We start from the raw sequence: 15,202 nt of genomic DNA on the forward strand, positions 1-15,202 counted from the left end.
GAAGGCGGGGCCAGCGGTCCCTTTCCGCACCCTTCTCAGTCTTGGCCTCTTCACGCCGGGCGTGAGCGCAGCCCGCCTCACACTCACATGGCCGCAGGTTCCCATGGCTTCCCTTACACCAATGGGCGTCGCGGCCGTAGTTATGGGAAATGTAGTCCTGGGCGAGGTCGGAGAGCCGGCTCAACTGCGCTCGGCCACCACGATCCCGGCAGGCCCTGCGCGCTGGCGTCTCGCGGAGCCGCCTCGCAACGGCTCCCGTGGCGGTTCGAACTCTTCGCCGCGGGCGTTTTCTTGGTCTCAGTCCTTGTGTGTCTGAGGCTTCCACGCCGTGCCCCAGGAGAGGGTCCCAGCGCAGACAAGTCGCGCCGTGCGCCGTCGTTTGGTGGGTCTCTCCCTAGCTGGGGTTTGGTGGTGAGCGAATGCCCCTTAGAGGGTGGAAACCGACACACCTTGGGGAGTTTCTTTCTCTGAGGTACCTCGCTCACGTACCTTTACTGCCGTTGTATTTTATTTGAGGAAATATCCGAGAGGAGATTGTCAGCTTTTGCTCCAATTCTTTTAGACGGGTAAAAGATCGACTGTGGCATGTAGGAAATCTTTTTTCGACTACAGTCCATCCTATCACACCCAGAGGTTATAGAGAATACTGTGCTTGACCTTCGAGGGGTGAGTGTGCATCTATACACCTACAAACGAATGGTTGATCGAATTGTTGATCGAGGCTAAAAGATGACGTAAGATAGACGATATGCCTTTTCACGTTTGTACAAGCAATGAAGAGACCTGCCCCCATTCCCCAAGTCCTGGGGATTGAACCCAGTTTCTTCACACAAGTCACTGAATTGCCCTGGCTGGGCTGGAATTTGCTATCTTCCTGCCTCAGCCTCCCAGAGTGCTAGGATTGTCGTTATGCCTGCCTAAGATAGGCTTTTTTTGGTAACAACTATAAATTGTAATGAACAATCTTTGTTTGACAGTAAATGACTCAGGAGAAAAATGAAAATATTTGAATATAGAATGATTCATTGCTGCTTCAGAAGAGTTAAAAAATTCTTACGTGAAAGTACACAGATGTTGAACATATAGATGAAATAAATACACAGTACTGAGCGACATTTGAAATTCTGTCCAACTACAGTGTTCTTTAGCTTTATCCTATAGGGAGCTAGAGATGTTGGATAGAGCAAAACAGTTGCCTAATCCATTGACTTTTACCTGGGAGTCTTCTTATTTAAATTGAAGCAAATTTGTATAAAAACAAAGGAGGCAAAGGATAGAGTCTGCTAAGATTACAAAGGATCTCATTTAATTTCTTGCCTCAGCTTTTTCCAATAAGGCCAGGGTTTTGTTTTTAACCTTAAATCCTACTTGGCAAATGTTGAGAGGAAAATAAATGTAGCATACTATCTTAACCAGATGAAGGGAGGAAAAGGCATTTTCTTATTTATCATTTATTTGTCAAAAATACTGAGCTTTTCTAAGTACATTACAGTCCTGAACACATGACACGGGACTGCTGGCCTTTTTGGAGCTTGGGCTGTGGTCAGTTTTAAGAAATCAGAAAAGAAGAATGAAGTAGTAAGATTATACAGGAAGGTTTCTAAGAGTAGTAGAGATTCTAAAGATTGAGTTCTTTATTTTGATAATTACAATAATAAAATGTCCCTTAACATGATTTTTTTTTCTCTTTTTGGTACCAGGGATTGAACTCAGGACCTTGCGCGTGCCAGGCAGGCACAGCGCCACTCAGCTAAATCCTCAGCTCCCCTAAAATGATTTTTTATGTGCAAAGGGATTTAGTGGTTTCATAATCCTGGAGATACTCACCAGTGCAAAAAACAAAAGCTTCATATAGTAGTTGGACAAGTGAATTGCCAAATGTCATTTTGCTCTCTGGTTATGACTTGTGAATGAGTGTGTGTGTGTGTTTAAATTTTATAACCATTGTGAGTGAATGCTTGTAATCGCAGCTACTCCCAGCTACCCAGAAGTTTGAGGCATGTTACAAGTTTGAGACCATCCTGAGTACCCTGTCACAAAACAAAAAAGGGTAGGGATGTACCTCAATGGTACACTCTCCATTCAATCCTCAGTACTGGAAAGCAAAAACAAATGCAAAAACAAAACACCTTATTAAAATTGACTACTTTTCTTGTTGTTTTAACCACCACAAGAGATGTCATATTTGGAATAGAAAAATAATGAGTTAAATTTTTATTACTGTGAGAATATTTTGACTATATTACAGAATCTCTCAGGTAAGATACAAGAAATTAATTTTTTTTAAAGAAATGGAATCAGGTTCATCAGCCTGTTATAATGAAGACAATGAAGAAGAAAGTTTGCTTGCAAATGTTGCGTCGTTAAGACATGAACTGAAGATAACAGAATGGAGTTTGCAGAATTTAGGGCAAGAGTTATCCAGGTAAGTAAGTAAAATTTTGTATAGAATTCATAGTATGAATAAATTATAAAATGTTTAGATTTAATTATGTTTTATATGCCTCTGGAATAAGATATAGTTTTCTATATTTTATTTTTTATATTTTTGTGGTACTGGAGATTAACCCAGGGCTATCAGTCTTGCTGTGACCAAATACTTGACAGCTTAAAGGAGCAAAATTTACTTTGGCTTATGGTTTCAGAGGTTTCAGTCTATGGTCTGCTAGCTCCAAGACAGAAACATTATTGCTGGAGGGCATGGCAAAGAAAGGCTGCTTACCTTGTGGCAGCCAGGAACCTGAGACATCAAGAGAACAGGAGCTAGTTTAAGGAGCTAGAAATAAATCTATTCTTCAGAGGCACAATAGGAGTGACTTCTTCCAACAGGGACCCACCTTCTAATAGCTCATTTGACCCTCATGATCTAATCACCTCTCTAGGCCCTACTTCTGAATATTACTACATTGTGATCAAGGCTTCAAAACATAAAAGTCTTTGGGGCCATTTCATATTTAAACCATAAAACCACCAAGCTACGTCCCCAGGCCTACTTATTTTATTTATGAGACAGGTTCTTGCTAAGTTACACAGTCTGTTCTTGAACTAAATATTCTCATGTATTAGCCTCTTGAGTAGCTAGGATTACAGGCATATGACACCATGCCTGTCAATTTTCTATACTTTTTGACTCTCAGTTAAAAAAACCCAGGAATATCCGAAAATCATTTACATATTAAGAAAACACCCATAATGTATTAGGAATCAGTATAAAATATACACTTGAGACTTTCTTAATCATTATTGCTATGATTACATTTAGAATCCTAAGAAACCCTAGCATAGAGGCTCAGGAAATACATAGATTGCTAGTTTAAAATTATGGTTTAGGGCTGGGGATTTAGCTCAATGGCACCATGCCTGCCTTACAAGCACAAGGTCCTGAGTTCAATCCCCAGTACCACAAAACCCCCAAAAAACTATGGTTTATTGCTGGATATGGTGGTGCATACCTGTAATCCCAGTACCCGGGAGGCTGAGGTAGGAGGATTGCCATGAGTTCAAGGCCAGCCTGGGCTACATTGTGTGTTCAATACAAGCCCAAGCTACATAGACCCTGCCTCAAAACAAAACAGAAAAACCTCACAAAAAATAAAAGTATGGTTTACTTATGTTCATAACTATGGGTCTAATTGTCAACATCAGTTTTTTCTATTTTCTTATTTACTATATAGAAATTTGTAGTAAATATTTAAACTAAAAACTAAAATGTATTTTTTTCTTTTTTCTGTAGTGCTAGTCCAAGTGAAAATTCCAATTTTGCTTCTAATCCTTCAAGGTTTGAAAAACGTATTATGGAAGATCTTGTTCAGCCTAGCCACCCAGGACTTTTGAATTACTCATCTTCTAAAAACATTTGTAAAATGTCCAGTAGCAGCTCTGATTTTCAGAAAAAGCCAAAAGATAAGGTTATTGTTTTTAGACTTATTTAATTTAAAATAGTTTTAGTTTTAGACTGGTTTACTTAAAATTTTTTTCCTTGAGTTTTTCTTTAAATGTCTTATTCATGTTTTCTATAGTCTTTTACTATATTGTTCAAGAATTAAATTGTAATTGTTCTTTTTATGTCCTAACCAAAAGATAATTATCTTGGAGTATTATTCTGATTTGTTTTTTAAGTGTTTACAGTTTATTAATCCTCTCATGAAAAAATTGCACAATCACTGCAGACAGGCATTGTGGAATCTTTACTCCTTTGCCTTTTTGCCAGTACCAACATTGACCTTTGCGGTCTCCCTGACTTTCTTCATTGTGTTCCTGCATTCCTTTCACTGCTTTCCTGAGGTCTTTTTCTTCTCATACAGGCCATGTCTTTTTTTTTTTTTTTTTTAGTAACAGGGATCAAACTCGGGACCTTGTGCTTTCGAGGCAGGCAGTGGAACCACTGAGCTAAATCCCAGACCCATACAGGCCATGTCTTGCAAGTTTATGTTTGGGTTCATTTTTCTAAGCATAATCCAAGGAATCATAAATTGTGCCAAAGCCAGTTATCTTGCCACCACCAAAATGGATTTTGAAACCAAGTACAAAAATGACATCTGGTGTGGTCTTTTGCATTTTTCAAATTTCTGTCTTAGTTATTGTTGCTTTCCCAGGGTGAAGGACACCCATGATCATTTGTTTCCTTTGAAGTAGTCAATTGGTCATGAACTTCCTGGTCTGATAGTTACCATGTCATTCATGATGGCAGCAGATCCTCAGGCAGCCAGTGAGGAACAGCTATTCTGTTTTTAAACTTATGTATTTATTGTTGTTTTGCCGTTAAATCGCCCTTTCTCAAGTAAATTAAAATCCCCTGATTTTAGCATTATGCTCTGAAAATAATAGGTGATCAGTTATTTATTAATTAAAGTATATCCATCATTTAGCTTGAGTCATCTGCTATGTCATAGCATGGGACTAGTCTCTTTCAATACCCCTAAGGTTGTCAGTGATGTTAGAAATGTCTTCCTGCTCTGCAACTCTTTTCCTCTTATTGTGTCATATTATCTATCTCCTTGTGTTTATCTCTGTTCCTTACTTAACCCTTTTTCTTCTCTCTCTCTCCTTTTTTTTTTTTTTTTGTGACGGGGTCTCACTGTGTAGTCCAGGCTAGCCTTGAACTCACTATGTAGCCTAGGTGGTCCTTCATCTCAAGGTCCTCCTGCTTCTGCCTTCCAAGTGGCACAAATAAAATCAAAAGAAAACCACAAGTTGAAGAGAAAAATATTGGTAATGCTTTATAAAGACAAAGGCTAATCTCAAGCATGTAAAGAGCCAGATAGTGAGAACAAAAAAACAATGAAATGGATAAAAAAGACATGAATGGAAAAGGAAATGAAAATGATCTTCAAACAAATAGGAAGGTGTTCAATTTCACTTATAATAAGAGAAATTAAAAATGAGACTATATTTAGTACTAGTTCTTACCTATCAGATTGTTAAACATTTATATATATCACACTGTCTTGTGGTGATATTGGGATACACATTGTTGGTAGAAACATGAAGTTATATAAACCAAATAAAGAGGCACTTGGCAATATTTACCTGGAAAACTACCCAACAGGTATACCCACACAAGTATAAAATGAGGCATTGAATGTCATAACAAAAGATTAGAAATAGCTAGCTCCAGTGTCCAGTAGTACATGATTGATTGAATAATCTATAGTTCATTCACTCAATGGAAACTGCAATTGTGGGGGGAGACTATTAAGTTTCCCCATGAATTAATATTAGAGAAATTGGCAGTATGTATTGTTCAAGTAAAAAATACAATGTACAGAATATAGTATTTATAATATGCTAGTTTTAACATAAAGACATAAGGGAAGTTAGTAATTTGCATTGCTGTGTACACATGTAGAATCACTGAGGACTAAAATGTTATAAAAATGGTTGTCTAGTAAAGATGGACTGAAGATTTCTGTGTATGCCTTTTCTTTATATAATTTTGACTTCTTTTCTTTTTTGTTTTTTGAGACAGAGTCTCACTATGTAGTTCAGGCTGGCCTTAACTCACTGTAGTCTACAGTGGCCTCGAATTCACAGTGATCCTCCTGCCTCAGCCTCCCAAATGCTGGGATTACAGGTGTGCACTATCACGCCTTGCTAGTTTTGACTTCTGAATGCATAAATATATTACTCAAAAAATAAAATTAACCAAATGAATGTTTTAAAAAATTGCAAACCATGCAAAAGAGTATATATATAAAAGATATATATATATTTATATATAAATTTTTTTTTTTGGTGAGGAGCATGGTGGCACATGGCTGTAAACTCGGATTGAGGAGTCTGAGGATAACAAGATTGAGGCCAACCTGGGCAATTTAATTTAGCAGTCCTTGTTCAGAATAAAAATATTGAAAAGGCTGAGAATGTAGCTCTTACCTAGCATGTGTGAGGCCCTGGTTTCCATCCTCAGTACCATACACACAAAAAGAGTACAGTAGAAATGTATGTATAAGTTGGGCATGATGGTACATACCTGTAACCCTAGCACTAAGGGAGGCTGAGGCAGGAAAATTGCAAGTTTGAGTCCTGCCTGGGACACTCAGTGAGACTGTCACAAAATAAAAAATAGAAAGGGCTAGGGATGTAGCTCAGAGGTAGAATGCCCCTGCATTTGATCCCCCTTACCAGGGATCGATGAATCAGTCTGTCTGTATGTAAATATGTATGAATCTGTCGGGGGGATTTGGCTTCTATTTGTTGTGTCTTATGGATAGTGTAGTTATGGATATTTGTATATACTCAGATACAAAAGTCTCGGGTTTATATCTAGTTGTGATATTGTTGCTTTTATACATTTACTTTTCATGGATAAGACCCAGCAGTTTAACAAAGTATACCACTGTTTCCCAAATGTACACTTCCACCAGCAGTGGGGAAGAGTACTGATTTTTCTCACATTTTTATCAGTACTCAGTAAATATTTTAACTCATTTTTCTGAGCTTCTAGGTCATTATAATAATTGTGTGTCATTTTCCCAGTATTTACCCTTAAGTAATTGAGAATAGATTGCTCTTTTTTATTTTTCAGGTGTCTTTTTTGTCTTCTGCTCCTGTGGATCAGGAAATTAAAAGTCTGCGAGAAAAACTTGATAAACTTAGGCAACAGAATGCTTGTTTGGTCACACAGAATCATTCTTTAATGAGTAAAATAGAGTCAATCCATTTTGAACTAACACAATCAAGAGCAAAAGTATGTATCTTGCTATGATAAGAATGCCAACAGAAAATAGTTGTAATTTTAAGATTTGTAATTGGAAAAATATTCTTTGTATTACCTTAGTGGATTATACATATTTATTATATATTTATTATGATAATATCAATGTTAGGAAATCAATTTCATATCTGAAAATTATTTAGGAGAGAGGCCTTTATAGTTTTTACATTTATATGAATCAGCTTTTTTAAAATTAAGTTTATTGGTACATTTTAGGTATACATAATGATCACATTCATCATAGGGAATTTGTACTTGTATATGATATATTTTGGTTCTTATTTTTTCCCATTCCCCTTCCCTCCCTTCAACTCCACCCCTCCTTTTTACAAAAGCTTCATTTGCATTTTTTTCTCTTCTCATTTTTTTTCTTTCCCTTCCTTCCTTTCCCCTGCCCCCCTCCCTAGTTCCCCTTCCCCTTTGAACATTTTTTTCCTATTTTACAATACCTATTATACATTTTGGTCCTCATTAACACTTTCAGTTTCTCACACCAGAGGAAGCAATGTGGTATTTACATATGTGTGTCTGATTTATTTCACTTAAGCATATGCTCTCAAGGTCTGAATAATAGCTCTTTTTTTCTCATCATAGATTATTCTGTAGCATTGGATGGCATTCTGAATGACTGCTGCAATCTTTATGTATGATTCTACATTGGGGTCCTGTGGCTCAAAAACTTAACAGTGCCTCTTCAAGTAAAGAAAATCCCCTTGCCATTTCCTGTGTTGTGAATCTCTTTGCTTCTTCAGTTCTGTCTTCCTCTTTACTGTTCATCTTTATGCTGGGCCTCTAATTCCATCAGGCCCTCGTTGGTAAGCTCCTCGTGCTGTACAGCAAGGAATTCAATGAAGTTGCCCTCTTGGAAGATCTAGCTCCAGTTTCTTACTAAGGGTTACTAAGTTGTTGAAGACCTCTTTGGACCCCTTACCCATTTCTCAAGTCCATGAACTTCATGAGCAAACTCCAAGCAAAGGTTCTTCCAAACCTCATTCATGGTAACAGCTGAAACCTCATGCCAAGCAAAGGTGATTTTTTATGGCCTTGTAGATGTTATAGTTTTTCCAAAATTGTTGCAAGGTTGTTCTGTTTCATCAGTTGCCTTCACTGCCTGACAAAAAGTGTGACATACATAATACTTCTTGAAAGTTGCAGTCACTCTTTGGTCCATAGGTTAGGTGAGCACTGTAGTATTCAGAGGCAGACACACTACTTTAATGTTGGGATGAAAGTCATCCATGAATTGGAGGTGACCTGGTGCACTACAAAAGAATATTGAAAGGGATATCTTTCTCCAAATAGTATTTCTTTATTCCACGGATAAAGTGGTGGGAAAACCAGGCTTGGAAAATGACCTGTTGCTCTTATGTGCAACAGGTAGAGAGCCCTTGGCTATATTTTTGAGGGCTCTTGGGTTCTCTGAATGGTAAACTAAGAGAGGCTTTAGTTTCATATCACTGAAAGCATTGCCACAAAACAACAGAGTAAGTCTGTACTTTGCTGCTTTGAAACCTGTCATCATCTTTTCCTCTTTCCTGATGTAACTTTATTCTGGCATCTTCTTCCAGAACAGTCATGTCTTATCAATGTTAAAAACCTATTGGGGTTGGGCCAGGGATTTAGCTCAGTGGTGCTGCCGCCTGCCTCACAAGCGCAAAGACCTGAGTTTGATCCCTGGTACCAAAAAAAAAAGCAGCCTATTGGGGCAAATAAGCATCTTTATCAATAATTTCTGTTTTAAGAGCTGCTGGAAATTCTTGGGCAGCTATGGTTATCTGCTCTTGCAATCTCACCACTTTTACATTGTGAAGGTTGGCTCTAGCCTTGAATCTGGTAAACCACCTATAGCTCACAATGAAAGAGGCACCCTGTTCACCTCGTTTCTCTTCAAGTCTTCAAACAGACTTTTAGCTTTTTCCAGAGTAAGCATTAAACTGAATAGGACTCAGTGCTGATGCTGATCCTACATTTACACACTGAGAAGTTTCTCCATCTCCTCTATCATTGTACCATGCTTTTTGGGTGTTATTATTGACTTCATTGGGACAGTGGACTTTACATGTTCCGTGATCTTGTTCTTATTCTTTAGAATTATACCAACGGTGGAATGATTCATGCTATAAGAATGAGTGACATCTACCATCAGATCACCTCAGTCTAGTCTCTCAATTATTTTTACTTTTGTTTTTTTTTCCAGTACCGGGATATTTTCACTTTTGATTCCATGGTTATTGCTTTGCACTTCCTAGCTGTCCCCTCCACATCACCACTGCTTTTCCTCTTGCTTCCAGACATCCTGGGCTCTGATTGAGCACTGCACCATTGTACAGTATCACACTGTACAGTAAGCACAGAGCAGCACTGCTGTGACAGTGTTTGGCAGACCCGTGAGCTACTTCTGTATTTTGTTCACATCTACAAGTGTCCTTTTTTCTCGGGTTTTTTTTTTTTTTTTTTGCATTAAATTCTTTTATTGGTACATTTTAGGTATACAACACAATTACATTTCTCATTGGGAATTGTACCTTTACATAATGCATCTTGGTTCTTATTTTTTCCCCATTCCTAGCCCTCCACGCCCTCCACCCTTCCCTATTTACAAAGACTTTATTTCCATTTTTTCCATTTCTCATCATTTTTCCTTTCCCCTGCCCCTCCCTCTACCCCTACCCCTTTGGACCTTTTCTTCCTATTTTACATTATCGATTATTCATTCTAATCATTGGTACATTTTAGGTATACAGTATAATGACATTCATCATTGGAAATTTGCACCTTTACATAGTCTCTCTTGGTTCTTATGTATCACCCTTGCCCAGCCCTCCCTTCAACCCCTCCAGTCCTCCCTATTTACAAAGATTTTGTTCCTATTTTTCCATTTTCTCATATTAATCCCATTCCCTTCTATCCTTTCCCCTAGCCCTGCCACTTCCTTCCCCTTTGCCTCTTTTCTTCCTATTTCACATTACCTATTATACATTTAGTCCTTATTTACACTTTCAGTTTCTCACACCAGAGAAACTATTCAGTATTTACACATGTGTGTCCTATTTATTTCACTTAAGAGTATTGCCTCAATGTGCATCCACTTAGCTATAAATGTCTCTAATTTCTCATTTTTTATGGCTGAGTAGTACTCCATTTTATTAAAAAACCACATTTTCTTTATCCAGTCTCCAGTTGGTGGGCATTTGGGCTGTTTCCAAGTTTTAGCTATTACAAACTGTGCTGCTATGAACATGGGCGCACATATATCACTGTGGTATGATTCTTTTAATTCTTTGGGGAAGATCCCCAGCAGTGGAATAGCGGGGTCAAATGGGACTTCAAGTCCTAGTTCTTTGAGGTATCTCCATACCGATTTCCACAGTGCTTGCACCAGTCTACAATCCCACCAGCAGTGGAGCAGGGTTCCTCTTTCCTCACAGCCCCGCCAGCATTTGTTATTGGTTGATTTCATGATAGCAGCCATTCTTTCTGGAGTGAAGTGGAATCTCAGCATTGTTTTCATTTGCATCTCTCGAATAACCAGTGATGTTGAACATTTTTTCATGTATTTATTTGCTATTTCTACTTCTTTGTCTGAGAAATGTCTGTTCATTTCAGATGCCCATTTTTGGATTGGGTCTTTGAATTTGGGAGGTCTGATCTTTTTAAGTTCTTTATAGATTCGAGATAGTAGACCTTTGTCTGAGGAAGAGCAGGTGAAGATTTTTTCCCACATTGTGGGTTGTCTCTTCACACTGCTGGTGGTTTCTCTTGCTGTGCAGAAGCCTTTTAATAAGAAGAGATCCCACTTGTTGATTGTTTGTGCTAGTTCATGGGCAACTAAGGTTTTGTTCATAAAATCTTTTCCTACACTGATGTCTTCAAGGGTTCTACCTAACCTCTGTTCCAACTGGTTCAGAGTTTCTATTTTAATATTTAGATCTTTAATCCATTTTGATTTTAGTTTAGTGCATGGTGAGAGATATAGGTCTAGTTTTAATCTTTGGCAAGTTGAAGCCCAGTTTTTCCAGCACCATTTATTAAAGAAGCTATCTTTCCTCCAGTGAGGGTGTTTGGCTCCTTTGTCAAAGATGAGATGGCTGAGTGTGTCTGGCATTGTTTCTGCATCTTCTAATCTGTTCCACTGGTCCTCAAGTCTGTTTCTTTGCCAGTACCATGCTGTTTTAATCACAGTAGCTTTGTAGTAGAGTTGGAGGTTGAGGATTGTGATATCCCCTGCCATGTCTCTGTTACCTAGAATTGCTTTTGCTATTCTGGGTCTCTTCTTGTTCCAAATGAATTTTTGGATTGTTTTCTCAAGGTCCATGAAGTATGCTGCTGGGATCTCAATTGGAATTGCATTAAATCTATATAGCAGTTTTGGAAGTATGGCCATTTTCACTATATTAATCCTTCCTACCCAGGAGCAGGGGATGTCTGTCCATGTTCTGATATCATCTTCAATCTCTCTTTTCAGAGTGCCATAGTTTTCAGAGAAGAGATCTTTGATTTCTTTCATTAGGTTGATTCCTAGGTATTTCAGTTTTTTGGATGCTATTGTGAAAGGAATTATTTGCCCTATTTCTCTCTCAGTGAGTCTGTCATTGGTGTAGAGGAAAGCTATTGATTTTTGTGTGTTGACCTTGTAACCAGCTACTTGACTGAATTTGGTTATTAAGTCTAGAAGACTTTTGGTGGAGTTCTTGGGTCTTTTATATAGAGTATCATGTCATCTGCAAATAATGACGATTTGACTTCTTCATTTCCTATCTTTATTCATTTTATTTCTTTCTCTTGTCTAATTGCCATGGCTAGTGTTTCCAAAGCTATATTGAACAAGAGTGGTGATAGTGGACATCCTTGTCTTGTTCATGATTTTAGTGTGAAGTATTTCAGTTTTTGACCATTTAGTATGATATTGGCTGTTGGTTTTTCATAGATGGCTTCTATCAGTTTGAGGTAGAGACCATCTATTCCAATTTTTTGTAGGGTTTTTATCATAAATGCATGTTGGATTTTGTCAAATGCTTTTTCTGCATCTATGGAGATAATCATATGGTTTTTGTCCTTGGCTCTATTGATATAATGTATTACTTTGATTGATTTGCGTATGTTCAACCATCCCTGCATCCCTGGGATGAATCCCACTTGATCAGGGTGTATGATCTTCTTGATGATCTTCTGCATTCTGTTTGCCAGTATCTTGTTAAGGATTTTTGCATCTATGTTCATTAGTGAGATTGGCCTATAGTTGTCTTTTTCAGTTGGGTCTTTCTCTGCTTTGGGGATCAAGGTGATGCTTGCTTCCAGGAATGAATTTGGGAGTATTGCTTCCCTTTCAATTTCATTGAAGAGTTTAAACAGTAGTGGCAGCAATTCCTCTCTTAATGTCTTGTAGATTTCAGCAGTGAAACCATCAGGGCCCGGGCTTTTCTCAGTTGATAAGTTTTTAATTACATTTTTATTTCATTGGTTGATATTAGGTTGTTCAGAATTTTTAGGTCTTCTTCATTCAACTTTGGTAATTCATATGTATCTAGGAATCTGTCCATTTCTTCTGTGTTTTCCATCTTATTGGCGTATAGGTTCTGGAAGTAAGTATTGATGATCCTCTGGATTTCTGCTGGGTCTGTTGTAATTTCACCCTTTTCATTTCTAATTGCATGGATTTGAGCCTTTTCTTTCCTTTTTCTGACAAGGTTGGCTAAAGGTTTGCCAATTTTGTTGATTCTTTCGAAGAACCAACTCTTGGCTTCATTGATTTTTTTGTATTGTTCTCTTAGTCTCCATTGCATTGTTTTCTCCTCTGATCTTTGTAATTTCCTCCCTTGTATGAGCTTTGGGGTTGTCCTGCTCTTCTTTTTCTAGAAGCTTGAGGATCAGCATCTAGTTGTTTAATTGGGCTCGTTTTGTTTTCCTAATATGCGTATTCACTGCTATGAATTTCCCTCGTAAGACTGCTTTCATTGTGTCCCATAGATTCCGATATGTTGTATTGTCATTGTCATTTAATTGAAGGAACTGTCTGATTTCTTATTTAATTTCCTCTGTGATCCATTGGTTATTCAGAAGTTTGTTGTTCAATTTCCATGTGTTTATGAAATTTTTCCAGTTTCTTCTGCTAATGGATCTCGAATTTCATCATGCTATGGTCTGATAATATACAGGGGATAACTTCAATTCCTTTGCACTTACTTAACCATGTTCTATGTGTGAGTATGTGGTCTATTTTGGAGAATGACCCATGTGCAGCTAAGAAGAATGTGTATTCTGATTTTGTGGGGTGGAAGACTCTGTAAACATCTGTTAAGTTCATTTGTTCAAGAGTTCGATTGAGTTCTAGTATTTCATTACTTATTTTTAGTCTAGTTGATCTATCTATTTGTGACAGTGGGGTGTTGAAGTCCCCCACTATAATTGTATTAGTGCATATATGACTTTTCATGTCCGCTAGTATTTGTTTTATACAGTTGGGTGCACTAGTGTTTGGTGCTTAGATATTTATGATTGTCATCTCTTCCTCTTGGATTGTTCCCTTTACAAGGATGTAGTGTCCTTCTTCGTCTCTCTTAATCAGTGTTGGTTTGAAATCTACTTGATCTGCAAAGAGGATAGCTACTCCTGCTTTTTTTCGGGTTCCTGTCACATGGAGTATTGTTTTCCACCCTTTAACTTTCAGTCTGTGAGTTTCCTTTTGAATGAAGTGTGTTTCTTGTATGCAGCATATTGTTGGATTTTGCTTCTTGACCCATTCTGCCAGTCTATTTCTTTTGATTGGTGAATTGAGACCATTAACATTGATGGTTATAACTGAAACGTATTGACTTGTCATTGTCATGACTTTTTCTTGTTGTTGGATTCTCCCCCTTTACATTTAATTTCTTGTCATGCCAGATGGGTTCATTCTGCTTTGCTTCCTGGGGTTGTGATCCTCAATGTCTGTTCCTAGGCTATTGTGTAAAATTCTTTGGAGTGCTGGTTTGGTATTCACGAAGTTCCTAAGGTGCTCTTTGTCATGAAAGTATCTTATTTCTCCATCCATTTTGAAAGATAGTTTTGCAGGGTATATCAATCTGGGTTGGAGGCTGTTTTCTTTTAGGGCTCGGAATATGTCACTCCAAGCTCTTCTTGCCTTGATGGTTTGTGTTGAGACATCTGCTGTGATTCTGATGTGCTTTCCTTTGCATGTGATTTGTTTCTTTTCTCTTAACTGCTTGTAGAACTTTGTTCTTCTGTTGAGTTTCTGGAACCTTTATATGCCTATATGTAGATTTTTTTTTGATCAAGGCTATTTGGAGTCCTATATGCATCAGTTATCTGTATGTCAAGCTCTTTTCCCCTGCTTGGGAAGTTTTCTGCCATTATTTCTGTGAAGAGATTTTTTATATCATCTCCACTCTCTCCTGTTTCTTCATTGAGCCCAATCAGTCTTATGTTATTCTTCTTTGCATCATCTAGCAGCTGCTGGATTGATTTCTCATGCCCCCTTATAATTTTGAAGCAATTTTTCTTTTCCTGGTCACTAATTGCAATCTTATCTTGTATATCTGAAATTCTGTCCTCACATTGGCTCATTCTGCTGTGTAGACTTTCAGTGGAGTTTTTCATGTCCTGGAAATCTATTTGTATCTGTTTTATGGATTCCATTTGTTTCTTATGTTGGGATTCCATCATGTTCCTCAGCTCCTCTCTAGATTTATTAATCATGTCTTGCACTAGGGGCACAATTTCTCCTGTTATCTGAGAAATTATTTCTGATTTCATTTTTTCCAGATCCCCTTTTGTTGCCAGTTCAGTGGGTTCAGGTGGTTGAGTATCAGAGTGTTCCATCTCATTTCCCTTTGGGGTTGCTGTAGGTGATCTAGAAGTCTGGTTTTCAGACTTATTTACGTGTTTTCTCATTTTGGCTGGGACTGGGGGCTGTTAGTGCCTGCACAGATTACCTCCTCTGAGCTGGGTGAGGTGGCACAGGGGCCAGGAGCAGCAGTAGGGATGGTG

At 38.0% G+C, this 15,202-nt stretch overlaps 1 protein-coding gene and 1 pseudogene across 17 annotated transcripts in view; one reads left to right on the plus strand and one right to left on the minus strand.

Annotated features, from left to right (window-relative positions):
• The first annotated feature begins 87 nt into the window (after positions 1-87).
• Ccdc18 (coiled-coil domain containing 18) overlaps positions 88-15,202 on the plus strand; it is a 181,221-nt gene continuing 166,106 nt past the window's right edge. For 7 of the 17 annotated variants that reach the window (XM_021255355.2, XM_021255359.2, XM_087213132.1 and 4 more), the window contains exons 1-4: positions 88-382; positions 2,290-2,425; positions 3,734-3,908; positions 7,028-7,189. In XM_021255355.2, the coding sequence (XP_021111014.2) occupies positions 88-382; positions 2,290-2,425; positions 3,734-3,908; positions 7,028-7,189 (768 nt within the window). Of the gene's footprint in view, positions 2,426-3,733; positions 3,909-7,027; positions 7,190-7,822; positions 8,245-15,202 lie in introns of those variants that run through there. The other 10 variants (XM_021255361.2, XM_087213130.1, XM_021255360.2 and 7 more) reach the window with 10 other exon arrangements.
• On the minus strand, positions 4,143-5,044 carry LOC147827667 (small ribosomal subunit protein eS24-like; annotated as a pseudogene).

Source organism: Heterocephalus glaber, unplaced genomic scaffold, assembly GCF_053883595.1.
Source record: "Heterocephalus glaber isolate CG9 unplaced genomic scaffold, H.glaber_assembly_v1.0 deba00001442, whole genome shotgun sequence".
Classification (NCBI taxonomy): Eukaryota; Metazoa; Chordata; class Mammalia; order Rodentia; family Bathyergidae; genus Heterocephalus; species Heterocephalus glaber.